This window comes from Danio rerio, chromosome 2, assembly GCF_052040795.2.
Source record: "Danio rerio strain M-AB ecotype USA chromosome 2, GRCz13ab, whole genome shotgun sequence".
NCBI classification, from domain to species: Eukaryota; Metazoa; Chordata; class Actinopteri; order Cypriniformes; family Danionidae; genus Danio; species Danio rerio.
In genome coordinates this window covers 48801109-48820350 of record NC_141022.1, presented here as the reverse complement: position 1 = coordinate 48820350, position 19242 = coordinate 48801109, and the positions used below count along the sequence as shown (strand labels likewise).

Here is a 19242-nt window from a genome sequence, read left to right as displayed (position 1 = left end):
ATTCTATGGGACACTACAAATGTAAAGGTGAAAAACGAAAACACCCGTTTGTTTATTGTTTTATACACCTACAAAAAATGCGTCTAAACTAGTTTGCCTTTAAACTGAGCTAAGGGTGGGGTTTGCATTGTGTGCAGACAGTGTTTTTACAGTATGCACAACACTGATTTAAAAATAATAATAATAATTTTTAGTAATAATAACAATATAATAATAGAAATTGCATGATAAAAACAAGCATAACAGAGCAAATAATCACAGAAAAAATATTTCCCATTTGATGCAAATTAAAAGGTCAAGATGCAAATTAAAACCTGCCAAAACCTGTACAAACATATTTGCATTATGACAATGACTTCATTGTGTGCAGCCACTGATCCGGCTGTATAAAGCTCCCTGCTTTAAAGATCGACAAGCAGAAAAAGCGCTTTAACAACCAAGAACAGAAAGGCTTTAGGTGAGTTCTATCAATTCTTTCTCTGATGTTTTGTTAACAACCCTATTTAGTGTCAGCACTATTTTATAACTATTAATTTAACAAATTTTTTACAACAACTAAATGGTTGTATATACAAGGTTCTATGCTTACATTTAAGCTTGCATTCCTAATGTAAAAAATTAAAGAGCACTTTCAAAAAATTTAGGTGTACCTTCTGATCAATAAGAAAATTCAGACTGCCTTTTTTGAAGTACTATTTCACTCCCTAAATTGAGGTTGATTTTATTTACTTTGTAATGACATTTTTTTTATAACTTCATTTAATGTATTTCATCTTATGTCCAAAATCAAAGTGTTTATTTATAGGATTTTTAAAAACGTTTCTAAAAACAAAAGATTACAGACCAGATAAAGCATGTATTAACACAACTAATTGACATTACAGAGTTGGCAAAATCACATGTGGCATGTAATTAAAAATTAGAAATTCATGTTGCAATTAAACATAAAAGTTTAATCCAGAAATATGAAATTATCAAAGAACTCATCAAAAATGATACCTAACAATTTTTATTGTTGGTTACAATGCCTTCAGTCACTGTGTCAGATTATGCGATTTTGACATTTTCACATGACTTCTACAATTAATATTTTATCATCAAAAAGCCACATACATTACAAATGTCTCTGTAATTTACTACTGAGTGTTTCCCACAGATGGCAGTTTTCTGCATTAATGTGTGTGTTCCAGTTTGTGTTTTCAAAATGAAATTTTTTTTTTCATTCTGGGTAAGAAAAAGGCGATTTTGAAGTTCAATAAGTGGTTTTCAAGCAACGACTGTAAACAAAACAGTAAACAGCCAGTTTAAAGATACACTTATATAAAATTACCCACACCCCATTTTGAACACGAGTTATTTATTAGTTTACATGGTAGTTTCAGTACCCACTCAAGAGGTTGCAGAAAAGCCTCAGCTATCGGTTGCCAACATTTATCTTTTTATTCTGTCATGGTAGTCCAGTAACACAGGAAAGCATACTGTTGCAACAACTCAAAAGCTTCAAGTTTCAAGTATACTTTTGTTTATGTAGCACATTTAAAACAGCCACAAAACTGACCAAAGTGCTTTTAACATCATAAAAACTAGAAATACAAAGAGATGTTAAAAAATATATATAAATTAGATAAATAAATAAAAACACAAATAAGACATGAAACTAGAAAAATAAAATTCCAAACAATGTGGGTTAAAACATAGTGGGTTTTTAAAAGTGGCTAAAAGTTAAGCTAGGGGAAACTGGCAGGTCATTGCAAAGGCAAGGCCCAATCACTGAGGAGGCACAATCACCTCTACTCAGTGTAATTAAAAGAAGGTTCTTAAAGAGGAATACTAAAGTAGCAATTCAAATAAGAAAAAATAAGTGCTTGAGAGTGCAGAGATTTAAAAACAGTCAGTGAAGGGCCTTTAGGTGTTAAGTGATGTGATCCCTCTTTTTCTTTTTTTAAAAGGATTCCAGTGGCAGCGTTCTGGACTGAGAGCAAGCAATTTTAGGTTAAAAATGTCACAGTATATAAAGAGTAGCAGTAATAAAGATGTGATGTGATAAAAGCTTGTATTGCCCTCTTCAAAGTCTTGTTGGTAAGAAAGTGTTCTGAGCGGTAGAAAACAGTAAAGATTTGTTTGTCGCATTTAAGAGAGTTATCTGAAAGAACTTATAGATTCCTGTGAGGACTTATAATCTGATATAGGTCCTAGGTCAAAATGGAAAGCTCTTGTATTTTCTAATGGGCTGAAAAAAAAAATCACCACAAAGCTTTCTCTTTCGTTTTGCTACTTTAAAAGCTGTGTAGGGATCAACTGTAAAATTAGATGTTTGTAATTGATATCTATTAATAGCAAACTTATTCAGTTATTTGTAATTTTAAAATAAGTTTTACCTTAATAAACTCTTATCTTTAGAGAAGATACCATCGGAAACCATCCTCAACTTAATCACCTTCATGTTTCATTCTTACGCACTTCATTTATTGTTCATTTAGTGTGTTTAGTGTGTCTATAATACAGCGATAGGCTCTACAAATCAGACAATCTCACTAATCCTTCAGATTTGGCCAGATAATAAACTCCTTCAAAATTTGTATAATTCATTTCAACAATCTTTGATTGTTAATTATTGCCACAGTGAGATTTTGTGGCTGGTGTACTATTAAAGGAGGTATTTATCTGACACTCACCTTAAGTGAGAAGTGACCAAAATCTAAATAGTAATATAAATAATATTTATGTTAATATTTGAAACAAATCAAAGTAATATCACTACAGCGGTTTATACGGAAGAGATTATTTGCTCCTATTGGCTAACATCACCTATCTGACAAAACTTATGGATGACGGAGGATAAAATTAAACATGCTAGAGTGAGCAGTCACAGATGTGGCATTGGTAGTTATGCACTATGACACTCTACACAAGAAGAAACAACTGAATCTTTTGTCTCAATGCCAATTTATCATTGACAAATCCCCACAACACCCTATGTCAAAACTTACCTAAATCTGGTCAAAATCATTTAATCCGATTAAATCCACCAGCAGGTGGCGACAACTCTTAATGAGGTTGTCACTGAGCCTAAGAGCTTGTTTTTTCCCAATAACAAAACCAGTTTTGAAGCAATTGTTCTGATTTGTTTGGTACTATATTTGTGGTTGAAATGCAGCCAAACATATAGGCTATATATTCTGTCAATTACAGTTTTTCAGAGTATTTCATATTATAGGATCATAAGTATTTTAGGGGAAGCAGTTGCGCAGTAGGTAGTGCTGTCGCCTCACAACAAGAAGGTCGCTGGGTCGCTGGTTCGAGCCTCGGCTTAGTTGGCATTGCTGTGTGGAGTTTGCATGTTCTCCCTGTGTTCGCGTGGGTTTCCACCTGGTGCTCCGGTTTCCCCCACAGTCCAAAGACATGAGGTACAGGTGAATTGGGTAGGCTAAATTGTCCGTAGTGTATGAGTGTGTGCGTGTGGATGTTTCCCAGAGACGGGTTGTGGCTGCAAGGGGATGCGCTGCATAAAAAATTGCTGGATAAGTTGGCGGTTCATTCAGCTGTGGCAACCCCAGATTAATTAAGGGACTAAGCAGACAAGAAAATGAATGAATGAAAGTATTTTATAGGACATCAGAATCTGCAAAAATCTGAGTGTAATCTGTTTTTGTTAACAAATTATATTTTTAAAAGTTATTTAATGAACCGTCTAACTTTTGAGACTTCAGTCATTGTTTGGATACTTTTAAAGCTGGAAGCATTAATAACTATAAACATCTGCAAGCTAGGAATGCTTACAGATTATGCATATAGCAATGGCATGTTCTCCGCTGCCCAAAGAAGAAACCCCTTCACTTTACAAGTGATAACATAATGAGCGACGCAGACATAGCAACGCAGTTGTAAAACTGAGATCACTTGCACTCGGAAAGGTAATGAATAATGGATATACTGTATCAGACTTATTTATTGAGTTACCAGCTAGCACTTTTTTTTTTTTTTTGGTATATTGTTGGCAGATTTTATTTGATGGAGATACAAAAATTACACATATTTTACCCATGTTGTCCGAAGATTAATCTCTGATAAATATCATGCATCACAAGTATTATTTAAAAATAAATCTTACTTAATTAATACCAATTAATTAAACTATTTTATTTTTACCTTCACTTTCAGCTAAACTGCTGTTTTTTAATGTTTTTTTTGTTGTTGTTGTTGTTTTCAGTTGCAGTTATGAGTCAAAAAACAACCTTTCCACTACAAGTGGAGGAATGGACAAAAGATGACGTTTATCACTGGTTAACTAAAGTGGTTAAAGTAGATAAAAATTATGCAAAACAGATATATGATGGAGACGTATCTGGAGAAGAACTGGTTTACTATAAGCGAGAGGATCTGCTTGACCTTGGCATTAAGCATGGTCCAGCTGTTAAGATTATCAATCTATTAAAGGAGTTAAAACAGCATAACAAACCTGACTCTGCATCTCCTGAATATTCCCAAACAATGCAAGAAGAGGACAAGTCAGCAATTGAAGAAATCCAAAACATTTCAACACATCAACCACAAAGACATACAGCTAAAAAATCTACGGAAAAATCTGAAAAAAATAGACATTCCAAAAGTAGTCAAGTAACAAACATTGGGGATGATTCTTTGAGATTAAGAACAGATAATGCGGATTCCAAGCCAAAAGAATCATTAGACTCTTCACAAGATAAAAAGCCTAAACAATCTTCCAGCCATTCAGCCTCCAAAGAAACTAAACAAAAAGAGTCAGCAAAAATGAAAACATCGGTCATCAAAGCAAATAGCCTAATTCATAAAAACAAAACAGATTCTGCATCTCCTGAACATTCCCAAACACTCCAAGATGAGGACAAACTGGACAAAACTGAGAAAATCCAAAACACTTCAACAGGTCAAACACAGATATCTACAAAGACAGGTAAGAAATCTACGAGAAAATCAAGCAAAAAAAGAAAATCTAAGAGTCAGACATTAAACATTGATAAAGAATCAACAGATTTGACCCCAAGTGCTCAAAAAGATGATTGCCAGAAAAAAAAAGAATTAAAACTGTTACCATCTCAAGAAGAAAAACTTGGAAGTTCCAGTCAACAGGAAGTCAATTCAAACTCCAAAGAATCTGAACCAAGACAGTCTCTTGACTTTAAACTGTTGGACAGCAATGCAGACAAAACAACTGAAATAGACAGGAGCACAAGGAAACCTGGACAACACTCATGTAGTCTCTATCCATTTGATCAGAGCTCTGCTTCTCATCGATACATTCAAAACTACACTTTACCACCAGAGACTGGACCTGGTAATCTGATTGATCCAGTTCATGAGTATAAGTTCTTGGGCAGAACAGATGACATTCATACAATAAAAAAGGCCTTCAACAAAAAGGTATTCAGATTTTCTGCTGGATGCATGAACAGTCGCACAAACGGAACCATCCACTGCGGTGTTGCAGATTCCAAAACTTCTGAATATGCCCATGGTGAGATTATTGGGGTAACTGTTAATAACAAGGACACCATCATTGATCACTTTAATCAGGGCATTAAACACTACTTCGAACAACATTCAGAAGAAGCAAAGGCGTGCATCAGACAACCACGCTTTGTAGAAGTTCTCTGTCCTGACGGCACACTCTCTGGCAAATACATAATAGAGGTGGATGTTGTTCCATCCCACAGCATAGTTGATGGAAAACTATTTTACATCCAGACTCTGGATAAAGAATGGAAAAAGAGCAAAGAAAAATCACTTTTCATCAGAGAGGGAGCATCAACCCGTGATATTTGTAAAATTGGTAATCTGAGAGACCTGCAATCTGAATTAGCTCGAGTAAATACAAAAGTCAATGTTCTGGACAACAGGAGGAAAGAGGCTGAAAAGAGACCTGAAAGCAAAAGAACATCAAATCAAGGGGAAAAGCTGAAGAATCTGCTGACATGTGGAGGAAACAGACTGGATCATTATGATTATTTCATCATTGTAACAAACAAAAGTCACCCTGAACAGCTGCAGCATCTTCAGTTCATGACAACCTTAAAATTGTTCTGTGTGCTGGACTTTGATCCAGATTCGGTAGTAAATGGATCCTGCCACAACTACAGAGATGTCCGAGTTGCAAACCTTCACACACCAAGTCAGTTCCATGGGGATCCAGGAACTATTGTGAAAAATCTCAACTTGTACAAACAAACAAGCTGGGTATTCTGTAACGGCAGAAAAGACCTCAATACAGAACCAGACCGACCACTCAAACCAAGTGAATGGCTAAAACAGAAAGCAGGAGAGGTACAAGACATGATCTCATTCCTCTGCAACCCAGACACTCTTCCTAGAGGACGATTCTTAGTCATATTTCTTCTCCTCTCCACGGTTGAGGCCATGAATGACCCAATGTTTGACACTTTTATGTCATTTTATAAAAACCTTGGTGGTACAGAAAACATAGCAACCATTTGCACTTCAGTAGATTCCTTTAATAAATGGAGAGATTATATTCAGTCCAGATGTGAACATGACATCAGTCAGCAGAGTATATATGATCTGGAGCTCAGTGAAATCAATGGGACGATACTGAAACTGGGACAGAACAAGCAAAACGCACAGAGACTTCTTCCATCTGCAGAGGGCAGTTCAGTGATACTTCAAAAGAAAGATGAAGACCTCATGACATCCCTTGATGTCCTCTGTGAAAATGAATGTGAAAATGAATATGACGAGAGCTCTGCAGAATTTGAAGAGTTCAAAATTAATACAGAGTCTGAGTTCTACAGGGGAGGCAAAGTCAAATGGTGGAACTTTTACTTCTCAGAGCAACCTGCAGCAAAACCGTTCATAAAGAGAGACAAACACTCAAAACTAGAGAAAACTATCAGATCTCAAATCAAAGATCCCACAAGTACTTGTGTCATGGTGAATCTGTTTCATCATCCCGGCTGTGGCGGCACCACCATGGCCATGCATGTGATGTGGAATCTCAGAAAAGAATTCAGATGTGCAGTGTTAAAAGACAACTCTGTTCCAAAGGAAGAAGTGGCCAAACATGTTGCTCATTTGATTAAATGTGGAAAAAATGAAAATTCTTTAAAAACCCCAGTCCTCATATTAGTGGAAGATTCAGAAGAAACAGAAAACACACAAGAACTACAGAACTCCTTGAGGAAAATCATAGGAGAAACAGGTGCATTTGTCATCATCTTAAACTGCATACGTACAAAAACTCCGAAATTAAGATACAACAACAGTGTTATTGAGACCGAGTTCATTACTGCAGGACTGTCTGACAAAGAAAAACAAGCTTTTGAAACAAAGCTTAAAGAACTTCAAGAAACAAATTCTTTCACAACTGAGAATTTCTACAGTTTCATGATCATGAAAACTAATTTCGACCCCATGTATGTTGAAAATGTTGCAACTAACATACTAAAGGATTTTGGAGTTGAAACCAAACAAGCACACCTCTTCTGCATGCTGGCTTTACTTAATTCATATGTGCCTGAACCAGCAATCTCAAGATCTTTATGTGAAGATTTTCTGGGCATTAAAACTGCACTGTGGGGAAGAGAATCAGTGCTGGAGAAAATGGAGCCCTACTCCTGTTTGCTGATTGAATTTGGGGCAGAGGAATATGGAGGATTCAAAGCAATTCGCTTTGTTCACCAGCACCTTGCAACAGAATGTGTGAAACAACTAGAAGAGACATACAACTGCTCCAGGGCTGACACTGTGCTTGACATGTTGCATTGTGATGTGCTTTTCAGAACTTTTGCAGTGAAAGATGTTTTTGTTCAATCGATAAAAAGCATGTTGATCACTCGTCACCGCAAGACAGAAGACAAAGAGAAGGATACACTGTTTTCTCCACTGATAGAGGACATCAACTCAAGACAGAATGGTCTGAAAAAGATTCAAGAAATCTTTACTGCAGCTTTGCAGAGGTTTGATAAAGACTTCACAATTCCTCAAGCTCTAGCAAGACATTTGTACCTTAATGAAAAGAACTTTGCTGAAGCTAAAAAATGGGCAAACAGTGCAAAAGCCATCAAAGAAAATTCCTACACTGTAGACACAGTTGGACAAGTCTCAAAAAGTGAATTAAAACATAAACTTGAGTGTAAAAAAACAGAAGACAAACAATACACAGCTGAAGACTTGAGGGATTATCTTGAATTAGCAAGCACAGCAACCAAAGCTTTTAGAAAAGCTCAAAGCCTGGCAAAGACAGATGATGTTCTTGAAACCGAAGAGAAACTTTACAAAAAGTTGAGCCCATATAATATATCTGGCTACATGGGTGAAATTGACACAGCCATGATTGTTTTTGACGTGATAAAAAAACTGCCATTGTTTAAGAAAGACGATCCAATGAAAGATCGTTACATCCAGAGCTTCCTCAAAGGAAATCTGTCCTGTGCAAACATCCCAATTTCCCATAATGAATCCAATGATGCATTGGTTTTAGTTCTTCTGGACTATGAAGTCTTTCTGGCATCTTTAAAATCACAAGTAAAAGAGGCATTTGACTTCCTTGAAATTTACTTCACTTACATGAGAGAAAAGGGGGTGGATGATGGGAAAGACATAAAGAATCACAAAAAGATCTCTACACAATATCAAAATTACATCTCATTATTCTGCACCTCAGCAGAAGAAAAGCAAAAAGAGAGAAAGCAAAAACCTAAACTAAGTTTGAACATGGAGATTGAAGAGTGCCGAATGTTTCTAGAGGAAAAAAGGGCAGATACATTCCCTGGCCTTCTCCAGTTTTTAGAGCACAGGAAAGAAACAGTAGAAATGATTGCTGAGAAATATTCATTCATACATGAGAAATCTGTCATTAAAACTACAAAAGACAAAACAAATCATCTGCTTGCACATATCATACTTAAGCTGATTTCCCCAAAGTCAAAGCTGGCAAAATCCCTTGAGGACCTATATAAGCTATTAGAGGAAATTCTCCAAGAAGCTGGTACACAGCTTCAATACCCAGAGCCGTTCTATCTTGCCATACTTTTGCTCTGGCCAGAAAAAAATGTCTGCCCAGAAAAAAATGTCAACAGCACTAGAATAAAGTTTTATGTTGATAAAATTAGAAGTTCAGCAAGAAAACAACTCTCCCACATGTACAAAACAAGATCACCCATTCCACACTTCTTTCTGGGACAATCTTCTGGGATACAGAGGCTGGTGACAAAAGTTTCTCTTGACAGATCTAGAAGTAGTGTTAGAGAACGCAATCTTCTTTGGCAACGAGCAGAAATCTTTAAGGAACCCTTTATTAAAAAAACACTCCTCAGAGTTAATGGTACTATTGAGCAAGGTGAGGTCTTCACAGAGTATGGAAATCTTAAAATCCCTGTTCGTCCTGCATTTCTTGGTGGAGTGAGAAGCGGCTACAGCACTGAGAAAGTGTCCTTCTACATTGGCTTTGCCATGGATGGACCACTTGCTTATGACATTCAATATGAAGACGATCAATAGATATATATGATGTATAACAGTGGTGTGTAGAAACACAATTTTTCTCTTGAACACTATTATATTATACTGAAATTCTATTAAATCAATTTTACTCTATTTGTTTAACACTGTAGTGAAAATAGTTTACTTATAACTGTATACAGTATGACATTTAGGGTGTACTCACACTAGGCATGGTTTTCTCAAACCGTGCCTAAGCTTGATTGTCCCCCTTCCCCTCTCCCCGCACTCGCATTGCATTTTTTGCCTTCCCAACCAGAGCACACTTACATCATCAATGACACAACTGTTCAGTTTGACAGAAGAGAAGTGCTCTCACTCCATACAATGGAGATTGCTTTAGTTATATTGTTTTGTTTTGTTTTGTTTTGATATGCAGTGACACAGTCAAATCTTTTGCTGAACAGGTCCACAACTTTTGATGCTCATAAATGTTCATGAAAGTCATCGTGATGCACATATTAGGAGGTTTGCTTAAGGTGCAACTGACGTGTAGTGAGTGGTTTTCTTCATTAATAAACTATGACAGTTCGTGTTCATTGAAAAGTAAGAATGATTATTAAATCTATATGAAACAGTCCCTTAAAAGTGATGCCGCCTTTTCAGTTTTATGCTCGGGCTCGCTTTGCAAGCATAGCGTGCCAAAGCCCAATCGAACAGCGCTCTGGCACACCTCTTCTAACCGGGCCAGGGCCGGCCAACTGAACCATGCCTGAGCTGAATTCCGAGCACTCACACTTGTCAAACAAACCAGGAGATGGGGTTCAAACATGCCTGGGCACTGTTCAGATAGCCTAGTGTGAGTACACCCATAGACCAGATGTAGACCTTACATTTAAAAGTCTTTGCATTATACTCAATTCTCATCGTTATTAAAAAACAAGTAACTGTAGTGACCACATTTTGCCTGACTACACAATTACTGATTGTTCTTTTTGGATATGCAAAAAATTTTGACAAATGATTTAGTGATTATGAATTGAACATGACCTCAAATAAACATGTATACTGATTTGATCTGCTGGTATTGACTTGTGGAAAACATAGACAATGTAGAGTGCAATTTACATAGACAACTCACACCTAAACTCTTAAGTGTAACATTTGAAGGAACAGTTCTCCTAAAAGCAAAAAATTCCACCTTTGTTTATTTAGTTTAGAGGCTGGGCTTTTGTTGATCCAAACTTGCATCTTCATTTGGTTTCATAAAAAGTTTGAAATTACAGATGAGCAAATAATGACTAAATGGTGTTAATGCATGCAGAATTACAAAACAAAAAAATAATTGAAGCTCTCTGTGCAATCTGCTCAACAGCATATTGTAAGATATTGTACAGGTGTAAAATATTTCCGGCCAATTTGACTCAGAAAAAGCACATTTTGAAATTTACTCTAAAATGTATACAATATTGTTAGGTGAGCTATGGGATCTCACCTTGTTGATCCATGTTGTCACAGCCTCTTCAGCATCATAAGGAAAGTCTTCCTCGGGAAGGAAAGGAGTGAATTTCTGGATGCAGCTCAGAACTCGCTCTACGCTGACCATTTCAACGGTGTAGGCCATCATTAACGTGTCAATCATTGCCAAGTGAGAGCTCTAAAATGACGAGAGAAAAAAAAGACATCACAAAGTATTGACACCATGTTTCATCCTAGTAATACTCACCACAAAATGTAAATGGGTCATAATCTGCATGAAGCACAAATGACATTTCAAACGTATTGAGATAGATACACAAGGCTTCTACAGGTTTCACAAAGTCAAATTTAAGACTTTAAGACCTTTTTAAGACCACAAAGAATGAAATTTCAGATTTATTTAGGGCTAAATGCTAAGGATTTTTTAATGGGCTAGCAAAAAAAAAAAAAAAGTACTTGCCCCATCAAAAAAATTCTCATTAGCCATTTCTAAGCCACATATTTTAAATAATTTATCAAAACAAGCAGATCCTGGTTGTATGCATAAATATTATTCAACACAACTTTAAAAAACTCTTTAAAAACTAATTGTATGGACAACAGACTGTTATAATCTTGGTTTAAAATAGTTTTGCTAAAAGTAATTGAGATGTATTGTTTGTAATTGGATGTGTGTTGGATCAATTGGGTAGCTTTAGATCAACAAAATAAGACCAGTTTAAAATTATTTAAGACCTACAAGACAACATTTCGGTGAATCTAAGACTTTTTAAAGAGCTAAAATTTAGCTTTTCAAATGTAAGACATTTAAAGGCTTTTTTAAGACCCTGCAGATTCCCAGGATACAACAATACTGATTAACCATTACTGCACATATCTTAGCCAAATGTGTGTGCTTGAACATTTGATGGTCTGTTGTTATATCTTGAACTACCACTGTCCATACTACTAAATACGGACTGTTTATACAGTATCTGCTTTGTCACTTTGACCACCAGAGGGCGCTATGCTATTAAAGTTGAATAGCATGAGAAACTGAATGTAATATTGTACACACATAGAGGTTCCAGGCATATTATTTGTATTTTTATTATATAAATCTATACATCAAAAAGGCTGGATGTAACTATTTATGCACAAACTTTTAGTGCAAAAGCCGGATAGTGTATTAACAATCATTAAAATCTAATTCATATTGTTTTAAGATTTTAAAAGCATCATAATGCATAAATCTAAATTAAATTGATCTCAAGACATTTAAAGCCAAGTAGCATCTATATTAAAATTGTAAAGTTGCTATTTTCAGGGGCTGCAGAAGAGCCTTAACATTCAAGAGGGAAAAAATTGTTTCTTATCAGTGCATTCAGCCTTTGGAAAGTATTTAGTTTAGCCCATCCAATCTTAAAACAGATTAATGAGATTTCAGAAAATCCCCTTACTTAAATCCTCAGATTGTCTCCAGAATTGGTGCAAAAAGCTGATCAAAATTTGCGATCACAAAAACAACTTAAAAATCATCTTAACCTGAAGGACATTTATACGCATCTATGCTATATAATACTTTTAGCAAAAATTACTCCGAAAACAAAATGTTAGTTTGCTACTTGTTAAAATAATGCTTGTTCAAACACACTACAACTCTATTAAGACAAGGTCAACATGTGAACAACCACTCTGTCTCGCCTGCTTTCCTCTGGAAATGGTGGAGGAACGCCTGACCAAAACTCCATCTTGTACTCTCCTTATGCCATTTGCCAATGTAAAAAACACTTAATTACAATAGCAATAGCAGTACATCATTACTTGTGTATTTGTCGGCTAGGCAAATCCCATATGACTTTGGCTTGCAATTCAAAATTATGTTGTTTCTATTATTATTTCTAACTGCAACTTTAAACAGCATCAAGCAAAGTGGTAAAATAGTCTACAGGCGCTGACTGGCCTAAAGTCTCTTGGACCAGCACTAAAGAAAGTGCAGATTTCTGATTAGTAACAAAAATCCTTAAGCTACTAAAATGAACATATAACAGTTTAATCCAAGGAGATCAGCAAGCTTAGGCTTTTCACCATGCCTGAATAACGAATTTAGGCCTGGCCAAGATTAAACCCAAACATGCTGTATAAATCAATTTCAGAAGAAACACGTTATGCCAAGTATGTGCTTTTTTACTCCAACTGACAGTTTGCTTGATAAAAGTTAAAAACTCAGTGGGGCATAGGCACAGCTAGTGTTTTTTAGCCGATGATAAACTTCTGATAAAAGGTTAATGTGACCTTTTTTTAACATTTTATAAGGTTTCTTTTACAGAATTAATGTTGTAATGTAAGGACCTACTCACACTATGCTATCCGAACCGTGGCCAGGCCCGTTTCCCGGATCGTTTGAGAAGTGTGGGTGCGCTTAATCGGGTTCAGGTACGATTCATTTGGCCGGCCCTGGCCCGGTTGGAAGAGGTGAGCCTGAGCGCGGTTCACTTGGGCTCTGGCGCAGTACGCTTGTGTGTGAGTGCAAAACACGCCTAAACCCGAAACTGAAAGCAAGACATGACTTTTAAGGGACTGCTTGAAATGGATTTATTAATCATTCCTAACGTTAAATGAACGAAAACTGTCATAGTTTATTAAAGACGCAAACCCCTCACTACACGACAGCTGCGCACCTTCAGTAAACCTCCTAATTCCTGGAGCATGATGGCTTTATGATTGCTTATGAGCGTCAAAAGTGGCTGATCTGTTTGCCGAAATATTTGACTGTGTGCCACCGTATCCCAAACGACTATAACAATATAACTAGAGAAATCTCCACTGTGCTGAGCGAGAGCGCTTCTCTAATGAACAGTGCAGTTCGGTTCGGTTACGATTATCATACCATTGATTCGGTTCAATTCAATATCTCGGTGCATCACGGTGCATTGACGATGCTTTCCATACACAGTGTTATATTTTGGGGGGAGGCTATAACAAGCTGTCTGTATAAACACACAGACACACAGGACCACACTTTCTTTCATTCACACACATACACAAACATAGACAGCAACAAACACACACACACACGCATACACACACACACACACACACACACACTTAAGCCCTCACAATATGCATTTAGCCGGGAGAGCTCGCACTGAGCAGAGCACAAAAAAAAAAAAAGTAAAAAATAAGCACTTTTCCGACGGTCCCCTACTGAGAGCTCCGCTCCGCGCAAGCTCTCTCAGCTAAACGCATATTGCAAGTGCTTAAAGAGATCAGTGGTCGTAATGTCGAGTGAAAAAAAAGAAAAAGACAGCTGTGACACATAACCAGCTTTGTCTTTTTGCAGGAAACACACTTTAGATCTTTTTAGGGTGAGAGGTTTTTGAGTTATTGCTGCTATAACTGAATGTGTCAGGAATATCGAAAACAAAACCAACTTAACCGCGCTCATTTCTGGTGCCCCCTGGATTTACAGTGTTTTCCTACACTGCCTATGCCACGGGCCGGCCCTGAGTTGGCTGATGAGTGTTGTAAATCCAGGCGCTCACCTCCCTCGCAACAGAGCGCTTAGGAGATAAATGACGTCAGTGCATAATAAACGGTTATGATTATTACTGAACCAATACCAAATTGTCCGCGTCTGCATCGCGGTGCACTGAAAAAACAATAAATTTTGACAGCCCTAGGGACAAGCGTTTTTTTGGCCTGGTTCAAGGCAACTGTATAGTGTGAGAACACCCTCAGTTTCGGGCTCTGGCGCATTTTGCACTCACACACAAGTGTACTGCGCCAAAGCCCAAGTGAACCACGCTGAATCAGCACACTCACACTTCTCAAAGGATCCGGGAAACGGGCCTGGGCACGGTTCGGATAGCATAGTGTAAGTAGGCCCTTAGAAGTTTAAACATAAAACAACAGAGGAAATGTTAGCGCCGTCAGTAGCAGCAGGCTAGTGCAGAAACTCCATTGAAAATACTGGGGTAAAATAAATGTTCATATTTCAAAGACATGGCAGGGAAAAATGGAATTTAATGCAGTGCTTTTTTTTCCAGTCTCAGACCCACTTTACATCGTATATCAATCAGGCAGTAAAGATCACAGGTTTTTTTTTATGAAATCAGATCTTAAACATGGCGATTTTGTTAAGGAAAGACAAATCCCCAGAAGTGCTTTGGCTGGCTGACTTAAAATTAAAAGGTTGTGTGCACTGAGAATACAAAAACAAAGCTTTTGCTATGAACACTAACAGATGACAAGCATTTTTAGCTTTACTGTCTGTCTTAGAGATACCAAAAGTCCAAGAAGCTTACCAAGCATTATCGCCAGGGTCCAAAAACATTCCCTTTATTCCAACCAAACATTTTGCATATTAGTATGGAGTTATCACGTGCTGCTTGTGTATACTGTCATTTTGTAAGATATAGGTATATAGGTAAATAAGATGTAAGCTAGTGAAATAGATTCTGCCATAGTGACTGTCAAAATGATAGGTGAAAAATGATGCTTTTATAGACAACCTAGGAAAATGGGCAAGATCTTATTTTTTCTGTTTCTTACTAACCTTTAAGTGACTAACTAATTGTGTAACAAACGGCTATCCTAAGGTAAACGCATTGCTTGACATGATTTACAAGCCATTTTTTTTGACATTTCATTAAGTGTACTGTAAAAAAAATCTGTTAATTAGCAGTTTCTGTAGTTTGTGATTCACAAGTGTTTTCTGTTTATTAACGGTTGTGAATTGCATTATGGGATGTTGATCTCTGCTCTGTCCATGTTTGATGCTAAAAATTCAACTTTACAGTTTAACAAAGTGACTTTTATTGACATTTTAGTTGTTTGAAATAATATATTGTATAAGGAATAATATAGAGAGAAAATAAGTCTGTAAAACAACAGAAAATGTACTGGCAGTTTATTACAAGTTTTTCTACTGTAATATACAACACCAGCCCAGACAATATGTCACTTTAAACTATTAAAAATGTTCATAAAAGTAACTTTTTGTAACTTTTCAAGGTTACAAGTTGTTGGAAAAACGATCAAGGGCCCAAATTGCAATTCAAGAGCATCAATAAACAGGGGGAAATACAAAATATGAATCACAAAATTCAGAAAACTGATAGTTTAAGAATAATCTTTACAGTGTAGTACTTATAAGAGAGAGATCAGTTGATCGGTATTGACCAGTATTTATTTTTTTTTAATGGCCACAGGCTTTTGCGAATTTACTTATAACTGCTACATCAGCATCTCTTTAACATGGAGCTGCCATCTATTAAAAAAAACAGATTCACACACACACACACACTGAGTTAGAAAATGACCATTTTCCTTTTTTTGGTAATCTCTGCTTAGGTAAGTCCACTGAAGGCAACTTGAATGAATGGATCCTTACAATAATGTAGGCTACTTACTGTTTCTTGTTCATATAGTACTCAACACAATGCACTGAAGTCTATTTTAGGGGTTCCAGGCATGTTTACGCACATTTTTATAATCTTTTATTGTAGAAACAAGCCCAAACCTCAAACAGTGCTGATCAGAGATAGCACAGGATTGTACGGCTCTGTCAGATTGAATCTATCTGATAAGTTTTCTCTACACTGCAGGCTGCTGCAAATCCCCGAATCACCAAACATAACTTTGCATGAATAAAACCCTAATATGAAGCATCTGCACTTTGTTACACACATAAGAACTTAAGAAAAGAGCATTCAACAATGTATCTATTATTTGAGTCCTTCAGACTTGTTTGAAACCTACAGGTAAGTGTTGAAGTAGGGTTGAAACTAAACTTTGCAGGGCTGTGAACCTTCAGGAGTCACTTCCCTGGTAATGGTGTAGATAGAGATTACAAGCGACAATAAAATGTTCATAGTATAAATGCAAAAGGGAAAATAACGTGTTTGCAGAGCTTGTCGTAGTTCTAATAGAAAGAAAATACAAGAGTTAACGTGTTCTGCTGCCATGTTCAAAACTATTAGTCTTGTAATTGGTCAATGATCACAGTAACCTCATCCTCAGCACCTGATACAGCAATGTTTTAGAGACCCTTTACCTGGTTTAGAGCTGGTGCTTTGGTGTTGTAAAATAAATAATCTTTAGTCTACATCTAGACAACCTGCTGTCAAATGGGTTCAGCCGCTTTAGAACTGCAAAGCCAGTAAAAACTTAAAAGATTTGCTGCCAGTTGAACAGGGATTGTCTGACAAATAAGGAATATTCAATAAAATGCCAGTAAAACACCTGTAAGTGGTAAAAATCTGAAAGTTTTTTTCTTATTTGATTAGTGTTCTTTCTTTTAAATACCTCATTTAAAGAGCCCCTATTATGGGTTTTTGTAAATGACCTTCCATGCAGTGTATACCACAGCTTTAAATCTGAAAGTGCAGTTTAATTAACCATAATGATTGATTCTCAAAAAACTAAGTTGACTGAGAGTCGTTTATATGAATTATCTTGATTTCAAAACTTTAGATGTTTCATGTTGATGTAGGCCCCGTCTTTAATAAGTTTTAGTTTTAAAACGGTGTTTTAGAATAAAAACAATTCACATCCACACTGGCGTTTCAGCTAGTGCTTCTGAACAACTCTCTGTTCACACTATACCACTGAAAACACACATCATGTGCCCACACAAACAGTCTGGCATGTGCTGCAGTGTATGTGCACGTCTGAGCTCCAGGCACTCAGCGGGTGCTTCAAACATAAAACCCCAGGTGAGAGCAGTGCACGTTGGAGAATTCATCAAGAATCTACCGCTGGATCTAATCTCACTATATCTGTTAAACGTGATATTTAATTCATCTTGTTGTCTATATCTAACCACATATTCCCCGACTTTGGTCTTTTGAATCTATTGTTCTCATGTTCATGTGTGTTTTGGCTGAGCGCAAATATTATTTAGTTTATTAATTTATGTACCCATGTACACTGATTCTGCATTTGCTTGCCTTTACATCCTATATAGTAAAAACGTATTGTATGTTAAACTTTTATAATGTAATAAGGGCCAATATTGATTTTTAAAACAGATATTCAGCAAAAGAAAGGGTGCATTTCATATTTTTTAATAAAAATGAAAGGAGGCAGTCATGTTATAGGCTGTGTTTTGTTTTAAATATTCATACAGTGAAGATGACGCTCATATAAATATGTAGCTACACGACCCCTCAACATTTTTGGTGTCTATTAAGTTGCTAATATCAAAATAAAAATTGACAGTTTCTTATATCATGTCTTCATTCTATTGTTAACATATTAAGACAACATAGCCAGAGTGATGCGAATGACATTATAAAGTACACTGTTCCCTTTGAAGATTTACTCATCCTGTCCTCACGAGTTTGTTTTCCACGTCAAACTTGCAAAGTCCGAACTTAAAAGGAGAGGATGCAAGACTAAACTTTGTGAATTTAATTTTGCGAAAGGCGAATGTCAGCAGCCCTGCCTTTGCTTTCAGATGTCTCCATTTTCCCTCATCCACACTGACTTGGAGCAGCAGCATTTTAAAACCAAAATGGCCTCTTCAGTGGTTCCAAAATGCTCTGTTTCCAGGGCTCGAAAACTCCAGGGTAGTGTGGGCGCAAGGTGTATTCGTTGCAAAAGTTATGCGTTTTAAAACTAAAACGTATTAGTGTAAATGGGGCCATAGATTCGAAGCATTGCCATATACAAGGCGCTGGACCCAGGAAAATTCCCTTTCAAACACTAGCAGAGTATGGGGGACTGATCATGACAGATGAATGAAAGTGTTTAACTTTTCATGCATATCAGCCTGTTGTAGGAGACTGTCTAAACCAAAACTCTAACCTTTTATAATGCATAATAGGGGCTGTTTAAGTTGTTTATATCATGCTTCAAAATATATGTAACTCATTAAATGTTTAAAATGAAAAAACGTAAACTTTGTGCTGAAAACAGAGCTCCATCATCAGAGTCTGAGAGCAGCAGGTCTGAAACTGCTTCTGAGAGCTCAGGTATCTCTCACTGAAAAACAACGTGCTGATATGTATGCTGCCACATTTAAAGGGGTCATGCTTCGCTCTGCAAACACACTTTTCTTCTCTTTCTCTGTCTGCACAAAGACCCGTTGTGTTTGTCCTCTATCCTACTAACAAAGCAACTAAAGGGTGAAGCAATGCAGCCAGAGAAGGTGAAGACGAGCATGGGAAAGAATGAAAAAGAGTACTTTCATCCTGTTCACCTGCCTTTTTATCTTGCCTTTTAACTTCATTTACAATAAAATAGCATGTACACACTATACAAACTCACACAAATGAACATACATTCATACAAACTTTAAGCAGTATCCAGGGCATGATATTAAAAATGGATACATTTATTGGCGTT

General features: G+C 36.6%; 3 protein-coding genes across 16 annotated transcripts in view; 1 reads left to right on the top strand and 2 right to left on the bottom strand.

Annotated features, from left to right (window-relative positions):
• klhl24a (kelch-like family member 24a) overlaps positions 1–19242 on the bottom strand; it is an 802375-nt gene that overhangs the window by 42814 nt on the left and 740319 nt on the right. The window lies entirely within an intron of this gene.
• The window catches only part of camsap2b (calmodulin regulated spectrin-associated protein family, member 2b), a 112248-nt gene that overhangs the window by 66923 nt on the left and 26083 nt on the right, over positions 1–19242 (bottom strand). For all 13 annotated transcript variants that reach the window (XR_015478870.1, XR_015478873.1, XR_015478871.1 and 10 more), the window contains exon 3: positions 10928–11089. Coding sequence is in view for 8 of the 13 variants with exons in the window: in XM_087241284.1 (XP_087097410.1) it covers positions 10928–11089 (162 nt within the window). In the remaining 5 variants the exon portion in view is untranslated. The remainder of the gene's footprint in view (positions 1–10927; positions 11090–19242) is intronic.
• LOC147846478 (sterile alpha motif domain-containing protein 9) lies at positions 360–10762 on the top strand. 2 transcript variants are annotated; one of them, XM_087241278.1, is made up of 2 exons: positions 360–457; positions 4211–10762. In XM_087241278.1, the coding sequence occupies exon 2, from the start codon at positions 4219–4221 to the stop codon at positions 9490–9492; it is 5274 nt and encodes a 1757-aa protein (XP_087097404.1). In that variant the 5' UTR covers positions 360–457; positions 4211–4218; the 3' UTR covers positions 9493–10762. The 2 variants fall into 2 exon arrangements, with proteins under 2 accessions (XP_087097404.1, XP_087097403.1); XM_087241277.1 differs by lacking the exon at positions 360–457 and having other exon boundaries at positions 3450–10756.

Bases quoted from the DNA above. Each gene is read 5' to 3' on its own strand.
- LOC147846478 (XM_087241277.1), top strand. From the start codon at position 4,180: ATGTTTTTTTTGTTGTTGTTGTTGTTTTCAGTTGCAGTTATGAGTCAA.